A 27,259-nucleotide genomic window follows, 5' to 3' on the forward strand; every position below is an offset into this window, starting at 1 on the left:
GGGTTAGGCTATCCGGTATTTTACATGCAATTGACAAAGGCCTGCTCTCTTTTCATGAAAGGTTCCTTTCAAAGTTTGTTCAACCAATACATTAAGCAAGAGACAATTGGTCATTGAATACTGTAGTTTGTTGTGACAGTCTTATTGAAAACTTTTGAAACTAGTGGGAACTATTCATTTTACTGGATTCAGTCACTGAGGTCTATTTTCTGGAATGAAAAAGCTAATTAAAAGTATAACAGCTTAATTAAAGTGTATTGGGTCGCTCGAGTAGCGTCAGAGTTGTAATGACTCGAGTCAATGACTCGACTCGAGTCCGACTCGAGTCACATTTTTTTGCGACTCGACTCGACTCGAGTCCCGACGGGTAAATGACTCGACTCGACTCGAGTCACTGCGAGCAAATGACTCGACTAGACTCGAGTCCCTCATGAGAATGACTCGACTCGACTCGAGGAAGGCTAATAAGACTCGAGTCCCAAAATAAAAGCAAAACTTACTTGCGAAAAATATTTGCAATGACTTACGCTGCGCCGTTCGCGTTGCCAGTTTTTGTTCACTTCACGTTAATGTTCGCGAATAATGTACGTTTATATACAGTCTGTTTCCTCCCTCCATAATGAAACAACAAATAACACCGTGTCGCGGACTCCCACCTTGTGGTTCTATAGCATGTAATGCTAAACCTGGAACCAGACTTAAAACGCATTTCTCAATCCGTGGTTTCATCATTGGTTTCGGGCGATTTTGAAGTTCTTGGTGGAACGCTGGCTAAATTCATGTCCCGATTTCACACAAAAAAATGGATACGGACGGGCCCACCTTTAAATAATCAGAAACAGTTTTGTATAATGCAATTAGGTTTTAACGTTGTCAGCGATCAGCGAACAACAAAATCTAGACCCGAAGCCAAACCAGTTATAAGACCGAAGTTTCACATCTTCTTATCTGTGACGTGAGCTAGCAATGGAAACTGTTGGTTGGGTACCATACAGCATACGCATACTTTATGTCTTTGGATTTCCGTAATAGACTGGTGCCTTGTATTCTTTCTCTCTTGTGTTTGTTGCTTTTTATTGTAATTTAGTGTTCAAATATTTGCGACTCGAATTGACTCGAGCTAAATACTTGACTCGACTCGACTCGACTCGACCACACTCTGTGACTCGACTCGACTCGACTCGACCTTGTTGGCCTAATGACTCGACTCGACTCGAGTCACTTCTTTAAAATGACTCGACTCGACTCGAGTCACAAAAATCAGTGACTCGTTACAACTCTGTGCTGTAGCGTCTGACTTGGGTTGGTAACAAGTCATATTTTGCAATCCCAAGTCAAGTCACCAGTCATTGTTTGCAAGTCCAAGTCAAGTCACAAGTCAAAGCTGGTTTTTACAAGTCAAGTCGCAAGTCACAAAAATAGCGACTTGAGTCCGACTCGAGTCCAAGTCACATGACTCGAGTCAGCAACTCTGGTACATGCAAATGAGGAATAGTCTGGTGCCTGCCTGTGCATTACATTAGCGTTTGTTTTTGTGTGTGGTGTCTGGGGAAGAAGTAGAATCAATTCATTGCGCCATTGGCCATGAGTTATGCATTTTATCTAGCAATATGCCCTGACACATTTCATATTAATATGAGCAAATTGGAAAGGAAAGGAGTATTTTTGAGAAGGTGTGGCCGTTATAATTACAATGATTATAAAAACATGTAATGCATGTTGGAAATAACAGCACCAAGTACACGATATAAATCCATTACTCAGCCAATTGCTGTATCGAATCAGGATATAGGAAGAAAGTTTCCTATCCAGGGCTTGCTATTGGAAACGAGGTTGGAAATAAACGAAGCACTGGGAACGAGGTTGTAATTATTTTTATTCATACCGGTACTTATAAACAGGAAAGATAATTTCTCACAAGTTGAAATCGTCAAGAAGTTCATACAAACAGCGATGCTAGTTTCTATATAATGGACAAGGACTTGTCAGTGACACTGTGTACACAATATGTTTGCAACAGGCATGACAGGTGATCAATGTATACATTTGTATACATTTGTATACAAGCATCCACCTGTTTCATGACTCAGTGCGACAGGCGCTGCATGCCAAGTGCAAACATGTCAAAATACCGGTAACTACATGTATTTCTGTATGTACTGTACAGCTTGTACCAAAATACCCGCAACAATTTTTTTTGGTGAGGCTCTAGCGCTGCCGCGGAAACACGTTCATTGTACCGCCATTATTTTCATATCATGTTATAGCTTGGATATCTTAGCTTTATCCCTGGTAAGTATTGGTTTGATTTTTAAAAGGGTTTTGAAATGATTCGTGTTCAAATACAGGCATGTCCAAAACAAAACAAAACGTTTTCATTTTGCCGACGCCCATGGCTACGGAGACGCACGTGCATACCAGAAACCGGAGACTTTTTTTTTCATGTTTTTTGGCCTAAAGCCCGGTTCATACTTCACGCGAATGCGAAGCGAGTTTGACGTCACGAAGCATTCGCTGCAAAATTTGCCCGAGTTGAAATATGTTCAACTTTTACGAATTTGCAGCGCGAATACTTGCCATGACGTCACAAATTCGCTTTCGCGCGGAGTATGAACCGGGCTTTAAAATGGTTTAAAAATAATGGAGGTAAGTGTTAATTCTGCCAAAAAAAAGTTGCAGGTACTTTGGGACACGCTGTATACATCTAGTTGTAGTTACACAGATCTGCTGATTTTGCTAGCAATAATACAATTTAACATGATTTAAAAAGTACATTTTTTGCTGCTGTAGTCCCATAGGACCATTCTACCGGTAGAGTCCTCTTTGTACCTGTCTAAATGACTGACTGACTGACTGACTCCCCGTCACTTGCGACTTTAAACTGGTTGTAGGCTTGTGAAGATAGCCAGGCAGTGCTATTGTATAGGATTACATGTACCCTGTGCTGCCCTGTGGTGCCAAAGAATTGGCAAAATCTGGCTCGTTCTGTACACCAGATTCATGAGAGGACCTCCATTAATACCAACTCCTTCAAAATCCATTTCTTTATTTTGGGGGATTATGGCAGGTACATGTGTACAATTGTAAGTCATACCAAGTCCATCAAAATAAGCACACGATGGATTTCAATGGATTTGGTCCTGAAGCATTATGTGAAGCAGAATCAGTGATGGATTTTGACGGATATGATCTTCTATCAGATACTTAGTAAAACTATGTACTGGAATGATGCATGTCAAGGCTTTGACTGCATGGTTGTCTTTCATGTTCATTGTTTTTGCACGCATGTGACAGTTACGTAGTAATGCTATTTGGTGGTTTTGAAATTTTGTGATCAGAAAAACACAAAAAAAATCAGTTATTTCTGCGTGGCCTACTGTGGTTACGGTTCGTGATTCATGATCAGAATGTCAGGGGTTCGAATCCAGCTGCTGGTCACATGTTTTTTCTTTGGGCAAGCCACTTCACCCCCACTTGCCTCATCTCCACCAATGTGGGAGTATAAATGAGTACCATAGCATTAGCTGGGTAGTACGTAACTGGTAACCTGCGATGGACTGGCATCCCGTCCAGTGGGAACAGAAATATTCTGAGTTGTTTCATGCTACTGAAAGCAGAGATAACCTCTGGCCTGATGAGCCATATTGGCTTGTGACACTTAATTTACTTACTGTTATGTACATTTGCCATTCGTGGTTACAAAGGCATGTTCATTCTCATCACCAAAGCCATAAATGCAAACATGAATGTATGGCATCACGGCAGTTTTTGTACTGCTAATACGCTGCTAATTCGCAAACGTTGAGCCTTCACACGTTTTGTATTTGCAGTGGCGTGAAGTATGAGATTGGACCCCTGAATTGGGTCCAAAAGTTAACTGCCTCACAAGTTGAGTGGTATTACTTTGCTCCATGGTGCAGCGTTTGTTTCGTGACCCACTCTTGGACTGACTGATAGAGTCACCTATTTTTTTATGGCATTAACAGTTGAAGTTCAACAGTTGGGCTGAAACAGTGTCGATTCCGTCATTGGTGTTGCCATAAAACTGCATCGCCACAAATATTCAAGGAGAGGGGTGCAGAGATGCTTTAATGGTATGGTATCGTACATACTTACATTGTACAGCCTATGCAAATGAATTAGAAAATGTACAATAGAACCGGACAGAGCTTTCCTTTGTATTTTGTTAAGGATTGTGTGGAGTGTTTATCTGTGACGACAAAAGTGACCTTCATTTAGTTTTTACTTTTGAGGTTTGCTTGCATCATGGTGTCAGGTGTTCGGAGATTCTTAAACCAATATTTTATTCTATAATTGTGTACATGTGCTTTCACTTTCATCGTGCACAGACAGAATTTAGATTTCTTTCTGTGAAAGGTTTTATATTACTGAGCATTTGATACATGTACATGTTCATTCACATGTGTTTGTAATGCGCAGTTCTGAGAAGGAAATGAATTGTACATGTACATGAAGCAGCCAGCATTTGTATTAATGCTGGCCCATTAGCAGTGATTTAACATGATTGGTGTGTCTTGCAATGATGATTTCAATCTTTGTGTAGCTGGAGTGAACTGTTGAATTGTTTGTTTCTCATCCAGAGGTCATTTAACCAGCCACTAGCCTACAATTTGGGAGACCGTCATTTTTTTTTTAGCAGGGCAACAGATCCGGCTATTGAGGAACAGGAAGTACATGTAACTTCACATTGATACCGGTATTTTATGTGCCCACCAGTTGTTTGCCTTTATTATATGTACAATGAATATTGTACCTTTGTCCGACCTGTGGAATTCCCTGGTGGTTGAATATACTAGAACTGCGGATGTGTTCTGACCGTTTACCTTATCGGCTCAAAAAAGCGGATGCGCTCAGTGAAACTTGGTATATGTACACTTTACACATTCTACAAGTTCTTGATGGTGGAGGCCTTTGAACTTCTGCATGTTCAACTTGGTTTTACCAAAAAAACAATATGTAGGCCTATGCATTTTGTTTGAACACTTGTGTGTCTGATTTCGTCCTCTGGCTTACCATGCCCCAACCTCATACCAGGACACCTGCATGCACTTGAAATGTTTTGACTTCAATTCACATATCTTCTACCATGTCTTCATGAACTCAAAGAAAAGTTCCCCAGGTTTTGCTTATCGACCGCAGAGTTTCCATTCATCACTGACGTAAAGTAACTTCAGTTGGAAAGTTTCCTCGGACAATATCCTGTTCGTGTACATGGATGCATGTATCTCAATACTACCCAAAAGGTACCGGTACATGTACACACAGTCTTGTTCCGTAGCTGTGGGGACATACACTCGTCTGCACGAGGTATTTGTGGGGACCGAAATGCTGTGGGGAGTCCCCAAAACTTGGTCTTAATTTGCCTTACAACAAAAAACTTCCTCATAACGCCGTGTACAATGTAAGCCGGGGCAGAACATACACAAGGCGTTTCATCCAGGAATCAAGAAGTGAAACTGTATCTGCATCTGGATTCTTATTGTTTTCACTGGAGCTTTCTAAAAGCTGAGGTCAAGATAATGCTGAGCATGACGATTGAGGAGCGTAGACGCCTACTGGAACGTCCAACTGAGAGTCTGAATGGACACTATAGGGTAAGGATTAGATTACTCCCTGCCTCTCTAATGTCATGAATGTAGGTATCTGACAAAATATGTCAAAATCAACAGATTCATATAAAACTGGTATCATTGTATAGGTTGTGAAAAGACGTTTACAATGATTATAAGGATAAATTTCCTGCGATAATAAGAAAGTTATGACGTTTTGAAACCACCAATTTTAGGCCCGCTTCAATCATTTTTTTTCATATTAAGGAAAAACAAAGAATGTAAGTTTGACTTATGACCCGTTTCCCAGATTTTCTGGAATATTTTTGATTCCATACCTTTCTTTCCTGCTATAACGTTCTTGACATTGATGTCTGTGACTCCAAAAAATTGTAACTGCGAACTGTCAATCTCCGTCAAAATTGGCCAAAAGTTAGAAAACAAATGTAGAAAAACTATCATTGTGGTTTGATAAAGTATTTTAATCACCTTTGGTAAAATTCTCGATGGTCTTGATTGAGCAAGAACAAACCCAAGATTCGAGACAAAAAATTTAAAACTTGTCAAATTCAAAAAATTCGAAAACGAGTTGGAAGAAGAATACGTGAGCTATGTCATCGACCAAGGAGCTCCTAAGTGGACCAAATAGAATGCCCTCTTGTGAACCGTAACAAAGCGATACAACATGGTCTTCGCTACGGCGATTGATCCCGAAATTTAGGCCGCGAGGCCGAAGAGATTCTGGCAATGCATGGGATTGCCACATACCGGTATCTACAAAAATTAGTTTAAATTCATGAATACCTAAGACAGTTTACCCATTCCTATTGGTCCAGAGCCCGCCATGCGGCCGGTCTTAAACGGATGGTAAAACACTGGCTGGCTGGTCTAAAACACTTTTCCAGTGTCACATGAAATTTGGTCTCTTATGAAATCTGGTCCATTATTACCCTTTTAATTGGTTGAATGCTCACGATCTTCACTTAGGCATGTGCAATATTACCAATGAGTCAGTATTTCATAGTCCTAAATTCATTCACACAACACCGGCACAGCTGCACTCTGCACCACTGCCACTGTACGTGCCACACATGCGCTGATCTCCACATAGGCATATATACATAGCTAGAGGGCTGTTTAAAAAAAATTATGAAGTAAAATTAGTGAATAAACTCTTTGGAAATTTATAATTTTGGACTCATTCTGACATTTTGAACAAAAAGGCTCGGGTCATTATCAGCGCCCAGACTCCAAACCAGTCTTAAACATCTGTGTTTAAAACCGGCCAAGCTCACACATTTATTCCCTTATTAAAAACACATGTGTATGGCATTCCAATCAATTCAATTCAATTCTTATTAAAAAGGCAAATAATCCCACATGGTCGTACAGCTCACTGTTAAAATATGTACAAATGTATACACGTCAAATAAATCAATTTAAAAAGTATAAAGTTCCTGAAATACACTTTGGCTTAAACTACATGTATATTCTCACAAAATCCACATTATTTACACATTTAATATGATGATGAAAGCACAAGTGATGAAAAATTAATACACAAGTGGTGGACAAAATATAAATTTAATATACAAATGACGATCATTTAAAGGCCTTAAAGCCAATTCAGTTGGTAGAAAATTTCCAATTTCTGTATCAACCACAAAAAAATATTGAAACATTCTAAGATTTATAAATGTACATGCATGTGTTGTATGGGTAGCACCAGTATGTTGAAATGTTTTTTTTTCAAGGAATTCCCCAAACATTGAATTTTACATTTTAATTGCGCAATCACTAACTTCTCCGATTTCATTGTTGCATCATCTGTCCTGAAGCCTTTTTCATATTCAACTTTAATGGGTTCCCATAGACAGACCAGACAAGAAGTGAAACTTTCAAAATGTTTCCTGTATTAAATGAATGTAAAAATGAAAGGCGAAACTTTGATCGTTTATATACATGTACTTATTTTAAGCCAGAGCTATGGCATGTTTGGAGGCCTCTAAAGTACAGTGAAACTTTTTATACAAACTACACTGGTCGTGTTTATTCTCTGATATAATACACACAATTACACACAATCATTTTTGTTTGTATGTAATTTGCCGCAGCTATTTATTCAACACAACATTACCAGATACCATGGGCAAACTGGCAAAGAAATACAATATAGTGGGATACACCAGATCTCCTGGGTTGACCAGACCCAGCCATGAATAGCTAGGGCACACCAGGCCCACCATATACCTAGGTCACACAATACCATGAAATTCGGGAAATTAAACCAGACCCTTGTACACCAGACCCAGCCATGAATATGGCACACCAGACCCACCATATACATGTATAGGTCACACAATACCCTGAAATGATGGCACACCAGGCCCACCATATATAGGTCACACAATACCCTGAAATTATGGCACACCAGGCCTCACATATATAGGCCACACAATACCCTGAAATTATGGCACACCAGGCTCACCATATATAGGCCACACAATACCCTGAAATTATGGCACACGAGGCCTCACATATATAGGTCACACAATACCCAGAAATTATGGCACACCAGGCCTACCATATACATGTAGGTCACACAATTAATACCCTGAAATTAGGCACACCAGCTGGTACATAGGGCACCACACCCAGCCATGAATAGGGCACACCAGGCCCACCATATATAGGTCACACCAGACCCTGATAAAGAGGCAAGTACCAGACCTAGTTACGTGGTAGAAAATCTTGAATACAAATACCAAAATTGAACTATTAATAAACAATCCAGGCACAGGATGTTCCCCCGCATAACGCTAGGAGCTACGGGAGGAATGGCCCTAGTGAACCTCCAGGGAGCCATTACAGTGCCTGTCACAACAAATTTTTTATGTATGTACATGTATTTACATTGTATGATAGGGCAATTAATACTGAATGTAATCAAGTTATTGGCCGTTATGATAGGGCAATGAAAATGTTTAACCTATGTCTGTCTAATTCCCGCCAGAAAATCTTCCCCCGACTGAACCAACAGGAGGAATAATGGCTCTTGGTACACATCCAAGAAACTAATGGAATTAAGTAAGGCATAAGACGTTTATTCCTACGGCAACAGCAGACAGAGATGAAACTGGCATTAGCAAAACAATTGGAAATTTCGCCTAACCAAAATCGTGCCTGACCGCAGTCTCTTCATGTATAATTTCACCGATAACGATGTCCACAAGAACGATGTAAAATCTAAAAACAACCTCCCTGGTAAATGCAGTTTTCTACTGTACGTCGAGAAATAGTCATGATAGTCCCCATTGTTATCTTTTTCCTCCAACCATCGCCACTGGAATTAATCTTTAACGCCCGTTTCTATTTCGGAGAGATTATCCTCGCGTTTGACCATCTGTAACATTTTTGTAGCGGCTATAGCATCGTACGTGTATATTATATGCATGCACACACCATGCACGATGTTTGTGTACCATAATGTGCCGCAGTGATTTTTCTGTGTCATAGGTCAATGTTTAACCTGTTCTGCAGCCGGAAAAGGGTCCGATCAGCGTTGGCCTAGGTGTTTCTACCGTACTCAATTTGCGACTGGTGAAGGAGATTAAAACTACGCTCGCGATTATTTGTATGTGCCGTTTTCATCGCCGTTTATTCGAAATTATAGTTTAAAAAGAAATCACGTTTTGTGGAAAAATCGTTACAAAATCAAATTTTGTGGGACACATTGTAAGAAAATCAGAATTTTGTTGGAAAAGTCCAAAAGTCAGTTTTCCGATTAAATCGGAAAAGTTTCATCTCTGAGCAGAAAAGCTAAATAGATTTTTGTCCCACACAAGTACCCGTTGAATGGAGGTGATGGGGTGGAGGTGGGCAATTTGAAAGTAAATTATACCCATTGTGCATCACACAATGGGCTGTGACAAAGTGAGCCTAAAGTTGCACTTTCTTTTCCCACCAAAGCCAACCAGTAATATGAGAAGCTGCCCCATTGGCTGAAAGTTTGATGTAACATGAGTTCTCATTGGTCTAATCCTTCTGTTTTGGTTGGCTGACACAGTATGCATAAATTAACACAGGATCCAGTTTACAATCCTGTGTTTTTCACAAAAAGTAAAATGGCATTTTTAGTAAGAAATTTGAAACCAAATCTTTACATACATGCGCGGTCAGAAAGCTGTTAAAAAGTACTTTACCGGTACATACACGAGAATAGTTTTTTACTTGAGTAGCTGATACTGTGCAGAATCTTTCATTTTCCATCCAATTTGTAATGCCATTTGTGCAAGTCAACACATTTACCCATCCTCACCCTCTGGCCTTTACAGAACTGCTTCCAAATTATTGATTTTTTAGTGAGGCAAAAACACACAGTTAAATATAAAATGGTTTTTCTATGTCACAAAGTGCAGTGTCCTTTTATAAGTGGAACTTCACTCAAAAGCTTTACACACACATGGCCTACAAGTAGTTATGCATACATCATGAAAAAGTTTGCCAACTCAGCAGCTGAGGATGGGTAAATGTGTTGACTTGCACAAATCGGAAAAGTTTCATCTCTGAGCAGAAAAGCTAAATAGATTTTTGTCCCACACAAGTACCCGTTGACTTCAGTAGCAAAGATCATTAGTAAATTGTACATGTACATGTGAATGTATCACAGCTGATCTCTTATTGTGAATGGCATGTACACAGTAGTTAATTAATTTGATGTGTGTTATACAAGGGTGAATCTGTGGCAATTTCATAGGCCTTATTTCACACATGCATAATAAAAAAACACCAACTGAGAAATTCTGAGAATACAGCATTTGATCATTTATTTGAATGATAAAATGTCATATCATAATACAATGCACTAAAGCATGCAAACCATGCAGACAAGCTTTAGAACATACCGATACATGACTTTTACAGTGTACCAAATGTATACATTTTACTAACTAAGTATGTGACAAGCATGTACATATACGGTATGTGTACATGTACATGAAGCATATATGTACACAAAATGTATGTTATTTTTTTAACGGTTCCTTGAGGGGAAAATCCAGCAAATTTCCTATACTGCTTTCCCAATTTTCTGCTTTAATTCCCGTTGATCTCCGAACTCTAGCCGCGCTAACTCAGACTTCCTGTGCCGTTGGCGTGAAGTGAATCAGGCTCTAGAGAAGATTGGATATTGATAACTCGATCCCCTGATGTACATGTACATGTACATGTACATGTACATGTATGTTTGGTACACGTATACATTTTCATGTGTGTGCATGACAATTTTTTTTTTTAAGTTTGGTGTTGCTAATATGACCCTTTGCAGGTGGCCATCTTGGAGGTACGGTGCTTTTGTTTCACTGGGATATGGGTCATTTCATAAATTTGGGGTCCGAATGTTTGTGTGTGTTCCTGTTGTACATGTACATCTTATACATAAGATTTTGTTTTGAGCTGGTTTTTGACTCAAATGATTGCCTGCTACATAACAACGAGCCAGTGTCATAGAGGCAGAACATTAATTACACATTGTTTTTTAATCTGTCTTGTAAGGCCAATTTATCCTTAGTCATAGTGTTAAAAACGTGTTCAGGGTTATCATGCTGGTTACACGTAAAATGCCCAAACATCATTGATGTTATTTGTTCACACTTTAAACATTGACATTGTCTGACTATCGATATTCACTTATTGATATACCGATGATCACTCATCGCACTGCGCAGCAAGTTTATTAAACAGGGACAAGCGTCCACTTCCTTCCACATTTCAGAAAATGTCCGCAGTGTACAGTCACGGCGTGTCATAGTGAACTCTGGATGAAGGAACCTTTCAAAAGAAAGTCTTCCGCAAAACTCGAGGGGAAAATATGAGAGCAAAACGTCACATTGCATCAAGGACAGGGAAGGAAATGTTGAAATAAACTTTTGGATTTTTATGCTGTGGACACTCGTATACATATACGTACGTGTATAGGCCTGTGTCGTTGTGTGTCGTGCCCTAACTTTGTTATTTTGTGCTATTTTGCCGGAGAAAAAAAGATGGACGATAATGTAGGTAAGTGTGGATTTTCTTGTCATGTTGTTTCAGTTTTTTTGTATTAAAGTCAAGTAAGCATTGAAGTAGGCATGCAACTTTTCCTCAGATCCGCTGGTTTCCTCGTTTTTTACTTCTCATGAATGCCATTACAAATTGAAAAATACTGTACAAAGTCTTGTGTGGTTTGGAATTTATTTCCTTGATTTTTTTCTTCTAAATTTTCAGTTGCGCATGCCTGATGAAGGAAGTATTATTTGCACAGATGTAAAGTTTTCCAGGATTCTGAAAATGCAGTTGTAAAGAAAGAACTTTCGTGCTTATAATGCACAAAAAATGCATCAATGGTTTGATTGTACAAGGGTTTAAACTGTTGACCTATGGGACACAGTACCGGGTCACGTGTTTCAGAATTTCACTTTTATCGGTGTTCTTGGTTTAAAGAAAAACCTGCAAAACTTTGTTGTCTACTGGTGCCGGAATAAAGGCATTTAATGCATGTCCAGTGCATGGACTCATATGCAAACATATTCAATCAAACTTGAATCCTCAGCTAGTGCTGATTGGTCCATATATGATCCATGGCAACAAAGTGCACTTGGTATTATCCCATAAACATGTATACTATGGTCCGTATGGCACTCTGCGTATCGCAATATTATGTAAGATGCGCACACCATTCCTGCTGCACGCACGTGTACACAATGTATACATGTAATAGGATTTTGCTGACGCACAGTTATAACTAAAGCTATGATGCCGCACAATGATGTACTACAATACGTGGTAAGTGGTCCCCATAACAGTGACAAATGAGACAGATCTATACAGCCGTAAGTGGCCCATAATTGCCAAAAAAATGCATGGACACAGCTGGGGCCCAATTGAATGGCTATTTTAATTTACACAAAAAAAATGTAAGATCCTGCTTACATGTATATATTTGTGTATGTAAATAGTTGAAACATATTTTAGGCATCTTGTATCAAAAGATTCTGTGCTTGTGCAGAATTCCTTGGCTAGCTGAACCATGAAATAGTCCCACACACTTTTTTGCCAAGCAGAGCCGAAACTGCCTAACTTGCACATGAATGTATGCTAGTGCATGAACAGGTGTACTGTGTTTAAACAGCTCCGTGGTTCACTGTAGTTGGTAAAATACTTAAAATCACTGCATACATTTTTTGTCTTTCAATGACTGAAGCACATGCATAGTATCTTTGTGGGGAATTTTTTACATGAAAGCAGTGCGGTCTTATTTCAAAACCGAAGGGGTTGTCCCCATTTCCTTCACTGTGAGTGATTCACCCATCAAACCTTCGGCTGGCACAGGCGGTGAGACATCTGTTGCCAATTAGGGATCAGGAATCCCTGTCGCATGTGAAATCACAGAGATCTTTTAGATTCGTGTCCAACTGTGCAGAACTGTCACTTCTAGGGCTCTGTAGTAGTGGATCCAGAGGGGGCATGCACAGCCGGTTTGTTTTCTTTAAAGAGGTTGTGGAATGCTCGAAGACATTTCCGTCATTTTTCGGGTATATGCAGCCTAAGGTGTAATGAAATAAAAACGACTACTGTTTCTGTCATGAAATGAGTACAAAAGGTACTTTTGAGAGCTGTTTTTCAGGTCCAGTTTCGACCCGAACGTGCAACTGTGTAAAAGTCGTCGTTGCGGGCAGCAAACAAAACACAGTAAATCGTGACGTAATAAACAGGACTCGTGTATGCTACTGTGCATCGGGAGTCCTGTTTATTGCGTCACGATTTACTGTGTTTTGTTTGCTGCCCACAACGACGACTTTTATACAGTTGCACGTTCGGGTCGAAACTGGACCTGAAAAACAGCTCTCAAAAGTACCTTTTGTACTCATTTCATGACAGAAACAATAGTGGTTTTTATTTCATCACACCTTAGGCTACATATACCCGAAAAATGACGGAAATGTCTTCGAGCATTCCACAACCTCTTTAAAAGAGGTACATGATTATATTTATGTCTTGTCTTTTGTCCATATTTCTTCTGATGACAACTAGTAATTATATAATAGACCATGGCAAATGTGAGCAGATTCGTTGATTTAATTAGGAAGGATCGACAACCGCCGCTTGGCCTCTAGATATTGACCAATCAGCATGATCAGTGGGAATTTTCCATATCGGGTCTTTGGTCATTCACCTGTTGCGCGTCATACTCATAGACAATGGATAAAAAAAAAACATGTGCTCTGTATCATGTTACGCGATACACGCCCAGCTGTTGTTGTATTACAAAACACTGCATTCAAATTGACTAATCAAACCATGTAGTCCTGATTTGGGAATGAAATGACGTCACGATTGAGTAAAAGTCGACTCCGATTGGCTGGCGCGCAGCTTGCATATATCTGCATGTCTAGACATATCAGACGTTATTTATACAGGAGACTTGGCTCCGTGGATAACGGGTGATCCTCATACTAACTGGTAATATCTCTTCAAACCCAGAAATGTTCACGCATAATGAGCAAATATATGAACTGAGGAAACCCTATAAGATCCTGCTAATATATATTTGTGTATATAAATACATGAAGTTGTGCATATATCTGCATGTCTAGACATATATCAGACCTTATATATACAGGAGACTTAATGGCTCCGTGGATAATGGTTGATCCTCAGACTTAACTGGCATGACTGGTAATCTCTTCAAACTCGGAAATGTTCACGCATAATGAGCAAATACAAGCTTGCATGCCCCGCTTGTGTATGGTCGGATTTTTGCCTCCGTTGTACAATGTAGGCCTCCCCCTTTTGTAAATGCTGGATCCGCCACTTTTAAGTAACAAAATCATCACTCATATCAGTTTGGAAATGGGAGCAAGTGTTAATTGCTGCATGACAGATATGGGTTCACTTGACACTGTAGGGGCTTATTGTACCGGTACATGTGCGTACAGTTGCAACTGCATGAATGGGATAAGTCGATGTACATGTAGGTATTTGAGTCAATGTTTAGGATTTTACCTCAAGAATAACATACATGACATAACTGTCATTATTTAAACTTTGAGAGCCCTTGCGTTATGATATGATATTCAGCCTCATATACATGTATGAACTGAGGAAACCCTATAGGTCTTCTTGTTAGGTTGATCTTTGACAATTTTTTGGCATATATGCTTGCTTACTTGCTTATTTCGGGTAGTCTTCCCAAGTCACAACAGTGCACCAGTATCTTCTGTCCTGCATGGCAGTCCCCAGATCTGATGCTTCAAGCCCTGTGTCCTGTTTCAGTATGTTGATGTATGTGGTGGGAGGTCTTCCTTTGCTCCTGCGGCCGTGTTTTGGTGTCCAAACTATCAGCTTTGCTACTGGTTTCGTTCTTGCTCCTGTAGCTGTGTCCAGCGAAGTGTGTTCTTCTTTTGTGGATTTTGTCAATTTTAGAAGGCCCCTTGTTTTGTGATGTGTTGTTTCCAGTGGATGTTGAGTGCCTTCCTGAGCATATTTTGGACACTCAATTTCAAGGGAACTTAAAATTTGAAATGTGAACATTTTAATCACCACTGCACAAAAACTGACAAGAAAAGGGAGCTTGTTTACTGACTATAAGGTGAACTGCTTAATTGTGCAAAAATTTTACAGACGTACCGGCCTAAATGTACATGTGGAATGGACATTTTCACCAGGATAAACATACGTTCATTGTATGTTGCACAGCCAAAAAAGGATCGAGGTGGGGTTCCAAATCGTAAAGGCCCCCCCCCCCTTTTTTGTTAAACTTTAAATCAAAGCTGCTTCGTTTGTTATCTTCCACAGATGAGAAGAAAGCTCAATGATGCATTCCATATAAAACATCCAAGGAATCCTAAAACTCTCCAAGAAGACGACCGCATCTCAGTGACGTCGGAGGACAGCGATGGTGAAGTCAATGAAGCAGGTCAGTCAAACAGTAAACAACAATCATTGACAAACAACAAAAATCATACAAGTAAAGTACGACAAAAAAAACAACAACCCACAATCAACAAAGAGCTACAACAGAAGACGACAAGAAACAACAAGATCAAGAACAGAGAAAAACCATAAACAACTTACAGAAAGCAAACACAAACAAACAAAAGCAACAGCTGAGCAGAGAAATTTACTAAGCACAGAAAATATTTGCTTATCAACCACAGGGTCCAATACCATCGGCGAAAAATCACTGCTTGCTGTAGCAGAAAATTCCCTGCTTGTAGTAAGGACCGCCGCACACGAGAGCTACATGTACGTGCTGAGCAAAAAGTCTCTCGAGGCCGTTCGTCAGCATGTAGCTCACAGAGTGTGGTGCACTTTTGCTGCGTTTTCTGTCTCGCGAGGCCCTGAGGCCAATGTCTATCCTATTTGATTTCTGTCGCCTCCTGTGGCCAAAAATCTCACCGTGTGGGCCGAACCTTAGCTACATGTACGTGCTGAGCACATAGCCTCATATGACTTTTTGCTAAGCACTTAATGTACAATGTATCTCCCGTGTGCGGGGGGCTTGAGCTACGTGCTGAGCTGAAAAGATTAATTATCCAATGAAAGGACATTGTTCTTGTTTGTCAGTCAGGTGATTTAAAAAAAAAAAATGGGGACAAAAGCAAGCAGGCTTTAGAAGATTTGCACAAAATATCTTAAAACCACATGAGCAGAGTACGTGATTTCATTGGCTAGTTGATCGTTTTAGCTCAGCACATGGCTTAGGTTCGCTGACACAGTGAGATTTGTGCCTCGCGAGGCAAAATAAATCAAACAGGATAGACATTGGCCTTGTGGCCTCGCGAGGTGGAAAGTGCAGCAAAAATTCACCGCACACGGTGAGCTACGTGCTGAGCAAACGGCCTTGAGAGACTTTTTGCTCAGCATGTACAGCTGAAACATCCTAAAGCCCGGGGGCTTAGGTGTTTCACGGGTTTAGCGAGGAATTTTGGCTTGCACGCATAACATGTACGTGCTTGCCATCCTGCCCATAGCTAAGAATTCTGTGCATGCTTCTTGGTTCTTGGTCTTGGTTGGTTCTCCTAAATACTCCGTGTGGGAGTTTATACAGGAGACCAGGAACACCGGGGCAAACCCCCTTCTCTTAGCGATAAGTGTCACTGGGTTCTTTTACGTGCATTGCATTACACCACACACCTACGGCTTTACTTCCCATCTGAAGGATGAAGCAATAATGGTTAAGTGCCTTGCTTAAGGGCACAAGTGTCCACCCGGCGGGCTCGAACCCACATCACTGTTGCCTCTGAAACACCAGAGCATGAGTCCGGTGCTCTTAACCGCTAGGCCATGGCACGCCATGCTTAGTTACTGGGTTAGCATGGTTAGTGCAGAATCTTTCTGTTAGTGCTGTTGACACAGAATGGTGATCGTAATGTAGCGGGGAATCATGGAGATAGTAGAACCATGAGATTGTTTTCGTAGCTGTATTATTGGCTGTAAAGCACTTCCACAAAATTTGGCACCTGAAATATTTTTAATTCTTGGCCAAGCAAAGAGTACTGTCGATGAGTTCGGCAGTAAAAATAGCCCAAACTCGATTATTGATTGTCCCCTTGGGAAGGAAGCTAATTTTACTCCACGAGCCAAATATAGGAGCAGGGAAGGTGGAAATCCTGGGATTTGTTCTTGGGTGAGCCGATTTCTGGCCGGCTGCCATGTTGAATTTAGGGATCTGCTTTTCTTGTGTAATGTGCATCTGGAGTTTCCAAGGGTGTCAATCGCCTCTCAAAAGTAGGGGGGGGGACATACCTTGATGAGCACTAATGCGAGCTCGATGCGCTTAAGGGCCCCGAACATTTTTGGATTCTAAATGCTCTGTGGTGCGATCAACTGAGGCAATGCTACAATTTTTATCTGGGGATGTAAAAAGTGTGTGTGTGTGTGGGGGGGGGGGGGGGATAAATGATATGATATCCTCCCCATCTAAAAAAAAAAGACTCTAATAACACCAATGTCAACCTTTGTTTTTTAATTTGTTTTTCATCATGTTTATTTATATGTACATTGACCTTACGTGCAGATCCTGTCTACATGTAACTTTTCTCCTGGATTCATGTTTCCTGGTTGCCTAGCAACCTGCTTTTCCTCTTCCCGTGTGGGAAACCCTTTCCTACAGAATCAGTTTAGTTTCCGGACAAATGAAAAACAAATTTGGGGATTTTCACTTGCATATATCCTGGTGGTTACGTAAAGCCATTCTTTCAACCAAGGTATCGGTACATGTACATGTATGTAACAATGGAGAACGTAATGTTCATACGGTAGGGTATGTTATCTGTTTTATTTTAGCAGGTGTGCGTTCAATTTTGCATTACCTTTGCGATGAGAGGAGCGTTGGTATTGCGATCCGATACACAAGTAAAAGCACAAATACATATAAGTTTTTTTTGCTGAGGGATGGGGGGGGGGGGGGAAGGCGGGGTGGGGGGGGGGTAGCGATGGGCCTGATTTGCTCAAAAGGTGGTCATACTAGCTATTCAAATCTTATATTATTTTAAAGTCTGTGGTCTTGTTTATAATTGGTGAAAATATCAAGAAAATCTATCAATGCAAACCAGAGAAAATCGTTGATTTTGTAAGGCTGTATTATTTTCCTCCTGCACAATTAGAATCCTTTAGTTAAGCATGTTAACAAAGAACGTGTAAAGGGTCTATACAACATTGCCGCTCGAGTAAGTTGCAAATAGAGCAGTGACCATGTGCTTTTGAATAATCTTCCTCTAGCTACATGTATGCTGTTTCTTCTTTTATTTATTTACAAATGAAATCTTTTTACACAAAGGCCATGCAATATTTCAAGCACTGCGTAACACATACCAATAACCCAATAATTGGTATACAAGCAAATACTAAGTGTGGAAATTACATTGTGCAGGTCGAAAAATGCATAGCCTTACCAAATCAAAGATATCTCTGGTTTGCATCGTTGGATTTTCTTGATTTTTTCACCAATTATAAAAAAGACCATAGGCTTGAAAATGCTTTAAAATTTGTTTAGCTAGTCTGACCAACTTTTGAGAAAATTAGTGATTTCTTCATGCACGATGTTTATTGGGACACGGGCTGTAGTTCTGATGTGCTTACATTGGCTCTAAGAAACACTTTAAACTACTCTTTTTGAGATATGGCAAAAACACTGGGAAGATGATATTTGGTGTGGGTATATTAGGGTAGATACAAATGGTTTTACCCAACCCAAAACACTCTCCCGTTGAGTCTGCCATATATCGCCAAAAGGAATATAACCACCAGTTGATTAATGCAGTTTTTGCACAACCATTAAAACTGGATGACCAGGCCTACAAATGTTGTGCAAACATACATAATATGCATTATTATTTATATCAGGCTTCCAGCAGTAAAAATAAATCAGCGTATTGTACATGTATGTCGTCACAAAAAGTTCCTGGATGACTACAATAATAAAGTACCCGGTTGACTGCAATATCATTATTATTGCAGTCATCCGGGCATTTTCGCTGGTTCCCGCACGATCAAGAGCATAGAAAGTCACAGTTGTCAACCGATCAACAGAGCGTAACGCGGCGTACCGTCGAATACGGAACACGCCGCGCGCATGCAGTGCGCAGAAGGCCAGGTATACGCGCACTGTTATCAACAATATTGCAGTGGCAGCTTCAAACAGTTTGACGAAAAGGATGAAATGAGGACAGTGTCTTGAATTCTATTTCTTGCGGATCAAGTCAGCCTGATATAAATAATAATAATAATATTGGATGGCTTTTTCGGTGGATACAAGAATATATTGCACTCGCTATGACAATATATTCTTGTATCCACCTCAAAGCCATCCAATATTATATAATTATGTACATACATACAGGTTTAGCCTTTAAAGAGGATGTGGAATGCTCGAAGACATTTCCGCAAAGCATGCAGTAGCATACACGAGTCCTGTTTATTACGTCACGATTTACTGTGTTTTGTTTGCTGCCCGCAACGACGACTTTTACACAGTTGCACGTTCGGGTCGAAACTGGACCTGAAAAACAGCTCTCAAAAGTACCTTTTGTACTCATTTCATGACAGAAACAATAGTCGTTTTTATTTCATCACACCTTAGGCTACATATACCCGAAAAATGACAGAAATGTCTTCGAGCATTCCACAACCTCTTTAACACCGGTATATGTGGTTTCCTGAGTTGTCATGTTTGACCTTATGTGACTCATCCCTTTCAATGTTATGTACTTCATGTAATGTCATCAGCAGACATACATGTACATCTTACGTGTCCACATTGTGCAGGATAATCAGAGAGTGGAATCTGAAAGTTTTAAAAACAACGAGGGACTTTCCTGGGTGTGGGATTCGCAGAATCATAAAGTAAAAGTAGCAAAGTCCTAGTCCTGAACACCGTCGATATCGGAATTTTCAGTAATCGATATATAAAATCTATTATCGAGAATATACATTACATATACATATGTATATGGATTATCCCATGTAAAAAATTTAAAGATCATAAAGATGACACTTTGATAAAAAATAAAACAATCGCATAAGTCCCAATTTTCCACCGCTTTCTCTTGAGCATATTGCTCAAATTTTGTAAAACGAATCAGCCAGTTGGGTGATAGTACTCAGTAGTTACTTTTACATACTTCCCTAAACACATTTGGAATTCAACCAATGAAAACAGTACATATATGGCTCATAAATATGTACCGGTGTGAAGCGTAATAGTTTCCTCCATTGGTGTTGCAGTTATGCACAAGAGACTCACTCATGCCCGGGCTGTGAAGAAACGCTCCTCGGTCTACTGCAACGTTGACCGGCGGATCATCAGTGAGAGTAAACTGTACGACTACCTTCTGGTCATCACGCTGAAATATAACGAAGAAACGCGGCGCTACTATCCCGTTGAGAAGTACAGATATCCTGAAGAGGTATAAGTGAAATCATGTACAGGTAACAAGGGGCGAGAATTGCCGGAATTTTTTCGTTTTTTGTGATTTTTTTTTCTGAGGATTTTTCCTGATTTCCAAATTTTTGTGTGAGGAATTGTTTTGATTTCAAGATTTTTAGCCAGGAGTTTTCTTGAGATTAGGATATTGTATTGGCTCCATGCACAAGTACCCCTTAACGCCCAGAAAGGGAGAGTTGGGGGGGGGGGGTGTGGCCTATCGTAGACTTGCTTCCCAGTCCATCTCTTGCAGACTTCGAATGTATCCATAGTTATGGGGGCGGGGGTTAGTCTGTGAGACCATCGAGAAACAAATTTGAACGCATCCATGTGCCGACAACGCCTGTAGGTCGCTAACGCGAAGATGCTATGGCTTAGCTTTGGCACATCCAGGGTTGATAACTCGTGCGTACTTCGCACACAAACCAGTACACCCACACACACACAGTGTGAACCATCTTAAAAGTTGTAAAAAGTACCCTCTTTTGTTGGCGCATGAAACCCATACTGAGCCCAGCGGCAAATAATAGGAAAACGTGGGAAATTTTGAAATTTGTTTTGCTTTTAGATATCTTTTACAATTATGTTTTCTAGTTTGGAAGCACTTTCTTTTTCATTTTTAACTGGAAAATTGTGTTCGGTTAATCGGCATGTCTACATGTAGTTTCCATGAAATATCCAGAAAAACAATTTGCGACAAAAAAAACTTGGAAATTATAAAAAGGCATTAACAGCAGGTATAGTCTCAAACAAATGCAATACAGATATGCACGGATGGCAATTAGAAAAGATGGGTCGAGATCATAAAATTCTGAATGGCTTAGTGCGATTCTCCTGATGGAAGAAATTTTATTTATTGTTTTCTTTCTTCAGATCAGCAGCAGCCAGAATGATAAACTACGTGCAATTCCCCACTTCTGTTTCCCGGACGCCTTCAAGTGGGCACCAGTTGAGGAATACAACAGGTAAGGAGTCATCCCATTCATGCCATTGAAACATCAGGGATAATTGCAGCATCCGCAATAGTTTATCCTAATTTGGAGAAGTTGTTCAGAATCCATCCAATGGCAGAAATTCTGAGTCCTTTGGGAATACTCCTTCTGGCATGTCTGGCATGCTGTCATTTTGAAGAAAACAGCAGAAGAAGGTCATTTCCGTGCACAAGTACCCATTCAATGGCCAGAAAGGGAGAGTTTGGGGAGACCTAGACTGCTTCCCAGTCCATCCCTTGCGGACTTTGAATGTATTCACAATTTCAACCATACTTAGCAACGATGTATTGACGTGACACATTTTTTGAAATTCTGGTTTGTTGGTTATTGGGCAAATCGGTGAATAGGTGCAAGCGTTGACATTGACACGACACACACGCTCGCGCGGCTGCTGTTCAGTGTGTAACATCACGCAGCAACAATTAGCCGAACGAGAAGCATGTCCCTCGATGCTGATTTTGGGATTGTGTCACGGCAGGTAGTAATGCAAAAGATGACTCCGCAACTTTTTAACTGAAATCGAGATCCAGAATATTGTGTTTTCTCGGAATATACTGTATTCACAGAGCTAAAAATTCATCAGATTAATTGTTAAGCTATTCTTCCTTTAAATTTTATCTCATGACAAAATTAATGAAACCCACATGGCAAAATTGTCCCACAAGTTTATCTGCAGTGTGTTGTTCGGATAAAACATAAGGGAGTTTTGGTTAATGAGTATAGTTCATGTAGTTAGTTGGAGAGAAATTCTTCCAATCAGCGTGTGCCTTACCCTGTGTTTTTTTATTTCAGTGAGAGCTATTCTTTTGTCCTGACGAGCATGGATGGCTCCAGGTTATATGGCTACAACAGAAGACTACTGGTAAGTCTTAATAATGTAAGAGGGATCAGCTTGGTCCACCAAGGTCAACATAAGCCACATTAGGCCACAAAAAAAAGTCTCTGGTTTCTGGTATGGAGCTTGTCCAAAAAGTGGTGCGGCGACGCGGCTTTTTTTTTTTTTTACCCGACTTTTTTGCTTCAAATGTCGGCTGATGACTGCAAATGGTGCCCGACTAAACTTAGCGCAAATATATGGGACTCCAGAGTGGCCACATAAAGCTTATTCTCGATCATATCCCCATATAAAAACACGTTGAAATTGCGCCGCAGCAGAATTCCAGTCAAACCAGTGAGTTTGGCGGTTTTGAGACATCATCTTTCATTGAAAAAAAACCTTTTTCATTTTGCCGACGCGCATGGCTACGGCGACACGCGCGCATACCAGAAACCGGAGACTTTTTTTTTGGCCTTACATGGCTACGGCTTGAAATCACACACGAGCCGCTTCCATAGTCTCGTGTGTAATTCCATGGCCATACTCTTTAGATGTGGTTGGTTAGTTGCATTTCAAGGAGCATTCTTGCATTGAACTATGAACTATAGAACTGCTGCAAGCCAGTTAAGAATTTCTATGACTCCAGTGGCATGGGTGGTGCAGTGCGTAGAGCAGTTGCCACCCACCGCTGTGGACCGGGTTTGATGCCTTGCTTTTTCTCTCCTGTGCCACGAGGTTTTTTTCTGGGCTCTCCGGTTTTCCTCCCTCTGCTACACTTTCAATCTGGCTGGGCTCCGTGGTATGACCCCACATGACCCCATACTTGTACGACATACATGTATACATGTGTGGTAGGTGAGATAAACAGACGGTAAATCCAGGTTTAGCTCTGAGGTTTTGCCGAGGTTTTTATGGAGTATACCTCATTTCCGGTTTGCCTCCCTCTGAACAAATCAACACTTTCAATTTGGCTGTGCTCTGTAGTATGACCCTGCGTGACCCCATATACTTTTACACGTGTGTTAGGGGAGACAAACAGCTGGTAAATCCAGGTTTACCTTGAGGTTTTGCTGAGGTTTTCTTGGTTGTACCTCATATATTCAAATGTGTTATGGGAAGAATGTGAAATTAACAACCGTTAAATCAAGGATCACCTTGAGGTTTTGCTGAGGTTTTATGGGGTATAGGTATACCTCATATATTCACATGTGTGCGCATGTTAGGGGAGAATGTGAAATTAACAACCGTTAAATCAAGGGTTAGCTTGTGGTTTTGCTGAGGTTTTGTGGGGTATACCGTTACCTCATATATTATATTCACGTTTGTTAAAGGAGAATGTGAAATTAAACAGCCGGTAAATCCAAGTTCACCTTGAGGTTTTCCGAAGTTTTTATGAGGTAAACCTCGGAATTTAACCTCACCTACCACTTGTTTAATTTTGCATTCCTCCCTTCTGAGGTCAGTTCGCCGGTCTAGTTTTTTGCTCAGCAAATATTTTCTGTGCTCAAAATTCTGTTCATAGCGTCTCCATCTCTCAACTGTTATTTCTCCCACCCCTCTTTTTTTTTTTTATACAGCCCCCTGGTGACAAGCCCCGCCTACCGGAGGTCTACTGTATCATCACCCCCATCAGCTGTAGTCTGCTCTACACCCAGCTGCTTGACGGGATCGAGAAGCGAAGACACAGGTCCAGGTGGGAAATGGAGAAGCTGATACGGGAAGCTCATAAGAGGACTGTCCCCCTACCAGTAAGTTAATAAACTGTACTACATTATATTTAACCCTAACCCTCCCAAATCCTCGGGGCAAATAAATGTATGATTTTGCAGGATTCAGGTTACATGGCAAAAGTGTGTGGCGGATTTCGGGGGATGCACTGTGTCAAGGTCTTGGCCAGACCTTGTGTTGTTTGTGCTGAGCCATGCCTAGATTATACCTGAAATCCTCCGTACTGCCCCAGGATGTCACTGGCTCTGCCTCAACATATTGACAGTGATTGTCGGAGGATTTTGCAGGATTGAGGCAGTGTGGTTACCCCTCCAATGACCATATTAAACAAAAAAACGGAGGATTTTGCAGGATTGAGGTTATATCTCAACAAAAATACCTAGGGAGTTAGTGTTGAACTTGTTCGATATCCATTTGCTCACATATCTGCTCACATGTGGAAACTCTCTACTGGGTGAGTCAAAAAGAAAGTTACCCAATTTGAAAAATATTTTTAAAATATTTGGCTTGCTCCATTTCACAAAAAAAAAATCTATTGGGATAAAGTACATCTTATTGACGTTTAATTTTAATTGACATAATTTGCATACTCCATTCCCAAGTTATGTCCTATTTCAATAAAAAGATCACAAAACTTGGCTGTCCACCACTAATCATTTACCGTTCTACAATTGAGTACAATGAAACATAGGTGTGTAACCTGTAATACTCAACCAGCGCAACAACTTCGAATGGCATTCCATGGACAGCTATAAAAATTGGTTCTTTTAGTAAAACGTTCGTAACTCCTGATAGCATGGATCAATTTCAGTAATTCTTTTTTGAGATAAGTGGAAGAACATGCTCTTTTCAGATATACTTCATTGGTGTTTCAAATTTGATAGCTATTTAAGATAAAATTATTGTTAATTTGGGTAACTTTGTTTTTGACTCACCCTGTATTATTGATGTTTTTTTTGAAGGGTAAATCAATCTGTATCATGGAGATGGGTGAAGACATAGATAAGAGAACGAGCATGGTGCAACCACTGGCACTGCAGAGACCCAAAGACTCCAGATTAGAGCATGTAAGTGCATGTAGTTATGAGGAACTGCTCACAAATTTTACTCTTGCCCACATGCCCCTCCAGTATGCCCTGAAGTTTGCCCCTCATTTTATCCCCCCCCCCCCCCTCGGCTGTAAGCCGGAGGGCGATATTGCGATCGCGTATTCCTGGGTGTGTCTGTGTGGGTAGGCATTGCATTCACTGTGTGGACTTCCGAACAAAAGAGGTCCATATAAACCAGGTAGAGGTGACGTTGTGTGGACTTGGGCAAGTCCACACAGTGTTTCCCCATTTCTGGAAAACAGGTTTAGAGGCATTTTTGGGTTAAGTTTATCTGTGGCAAAATGAAGAGAAACACTAAAGGGGATCATAGGAAAAAAAACAGGTTGAAAGAGTTTTCACAGTTTGAGAAAAATGAGTTTTGTTCACTGGTTTTTCTTAATTACATGAAACCAAGGGAATGTCCACACTTGGTATGTAACGTAAACATGTGTTTGTATGTATGTATGTATGTTCCATTTTGGTCAGGTTCACTGTACAATAAGTTCACTCATCAAGCTCAGCCAAACTTGATTTGTGGTTAGTGTTCATGGTATCTGGTAAAAGTGATTAGACTCAGACAACAGGTCTTGACCTCCAGGGTTGCTCAACAGGCCTTGGTCCTACCCGTAGGTTGCCCATGATTTATTGTTTTGCAAGTAAAAGGCCCCTTGGTAGCTTCACAGTTGTGGACTGTATAGTGATCTAGGGGTGTTCACTTTCCCTTCAGAGGCACACACAAGCGACACAACACTGCCTGACTACCAGGGCTGCCCACCCATTTCTTTGCTAATCCCTGTTGCTAGTTACGACACATTCCATTTTGGTTAGGTACACTGGAAATTGTCCATACTAACTGCCTGTATGTGTATACAAACTGCCAGCATGCCGGGGGATCGCACAATTTTTACTTGCAGTATATTTTTTTCTGAGGTACAATGTTTATACTCATCAGTGTTAGGCCAAAAAAAAAAAAAGTCGGTCTCTGGTCAGCGCGTGCATCTTTTTTTTATCATTTTTTCCCCCAAATTTTCTGTGGTAGCTACAATAGCTCCCTCTAATGCGGCACTGCCTCAAATTCCTGTGGGCAGCTCGATCTCGATCCCAGGGTGATAGATCCAGTGCGAGGTTGATGTTGAACAAATAATAGTACAGATCACGGGTACGAGGTTGCTGCCAGCTGATCAACAGCAATGGCAGCTAGTCAACTACACTGTTCGGTATTGTGTCATGTGACGGGGAGAGATTTTTTCTAGACGCCAAATACGCTGGATTGAAGGTGACTGCGATGGTCGGATCATCCCCAACTGTTGTTTCATTTTTCAAGCTATCCCCCTCACAGAACAAATAAATGATGGAGGGCACCCAAAAAAAAAAAAAATAGTACCCAACTTTGGTCTGACCAGAGACTGACTATTTTCTTTTTGGCCTTAGTAAATTCAACAGTAAAAAATGTTTGAAAGGGCCTGTATAAGGAAGCTGTTCGGCTAGAACAGCACCCTCAGGTGAAAAATTATGTCAATTCAGCCCACTCCGACCCCATCCCTTTCAAATTTGCTGCAGTGCGTTTTTGGATTTAGGGTATCAAATTGATGTAGTGGTCATTTCCTCATCTTCCACTGTTATGACCCCGGGTTTCGATTGCCTCCTAGGCCTACAATTGTTTCTTCCTTCTTGTCTTAAAACAGGTGGACATTGATTGTCTGTTCAACGCATTGGAGATTACTCAAGTCATTCAGGTCTTTGCCTCGTTGTTGTTTGAGCGTCGAATCATCATGTTCTCAGGCAAAATCAGGTGAGTCATCCATCGCCTGTTCCCCCGGACAACCCCCCCCCCCCACCCCAACCCCTAACCCCAGGGCTCTAGGGCTCAGTTATGGGCAGAATTTTCTGCTAACAGAGCCCTTGTCTATTCAACCAATATCACAGTCAGAAAGCAGAGCAAAAGTCACGCGTACCTCAGAGGGAACAATTTGCTAATATTTAGTGACATAGTAACAAGCGCGATCGGAAATATATCGCGGAAGCTGTGGGCCAATGAGTTCATGATCATGCATAAATCACGTGATTGTGCCATGTAATTTCTGGAAGGAGTAGTGTTT

At 40.7% G+C, this 27,259-nt stretch overlaps 1 protein-coding gene across 3 annotated transcripts in view; it reads left to right on the forward strand.

The window, feature by feature from the left end:
• The window catches only part of LOC119725771 (DENN domain-containing protein 2C-like), a 68,525-nt gene that overhangs the window by 30,202 nt on the left and 11,064 nt on the right, over positions 1-27,259 (forward strand). For all 3 annotated transcript variants that reach the window (XM_038197343.1, XM_038197360.1, XM_038197351.1), the window contains 7 exons: positions 15,405-15,525; positions 20,337-20,518; positions 21,409-21,500; positions 22,320-22,389; positions 23,922-24,092; positions 25,035-25,139; positions 26,846-26,952. In XM_038197343.1, the coding sequence (XP_038053271.1) occupies positions 15,405-15,525; positions 20,337-20,518; positions 21,409-21,500; positions 22,320-22,389; positions 23,922-24,092; positions 25,035-25,139; positions 26,846-26,952 (848 nt within the window). The remainder of the gene's footprint in view (positions 1-15,404; positions 15,526-20,336; positions 20,519-21,408; positions 21,501-22,319; positions 22,390-23,921; positions 24,093-25,034; positions 25,140-26,845; positions 26,953-27,259) is intronic.

Source organism: Patiria miniata, unplaced genomic scaffold (assembly GCF_015706575.1).
Source record: "Patiria miniata isolate m_02_andy unplaced genomic scaffold, ASM1570657v1 HiC_scaffold_1, whole genome shotgun sequence".
NCBI lineage: Eukaryota > Metazoa > Echinodermata > Asteroidea > Valvatida > Asterinidae > Patiria > Patiria miniata.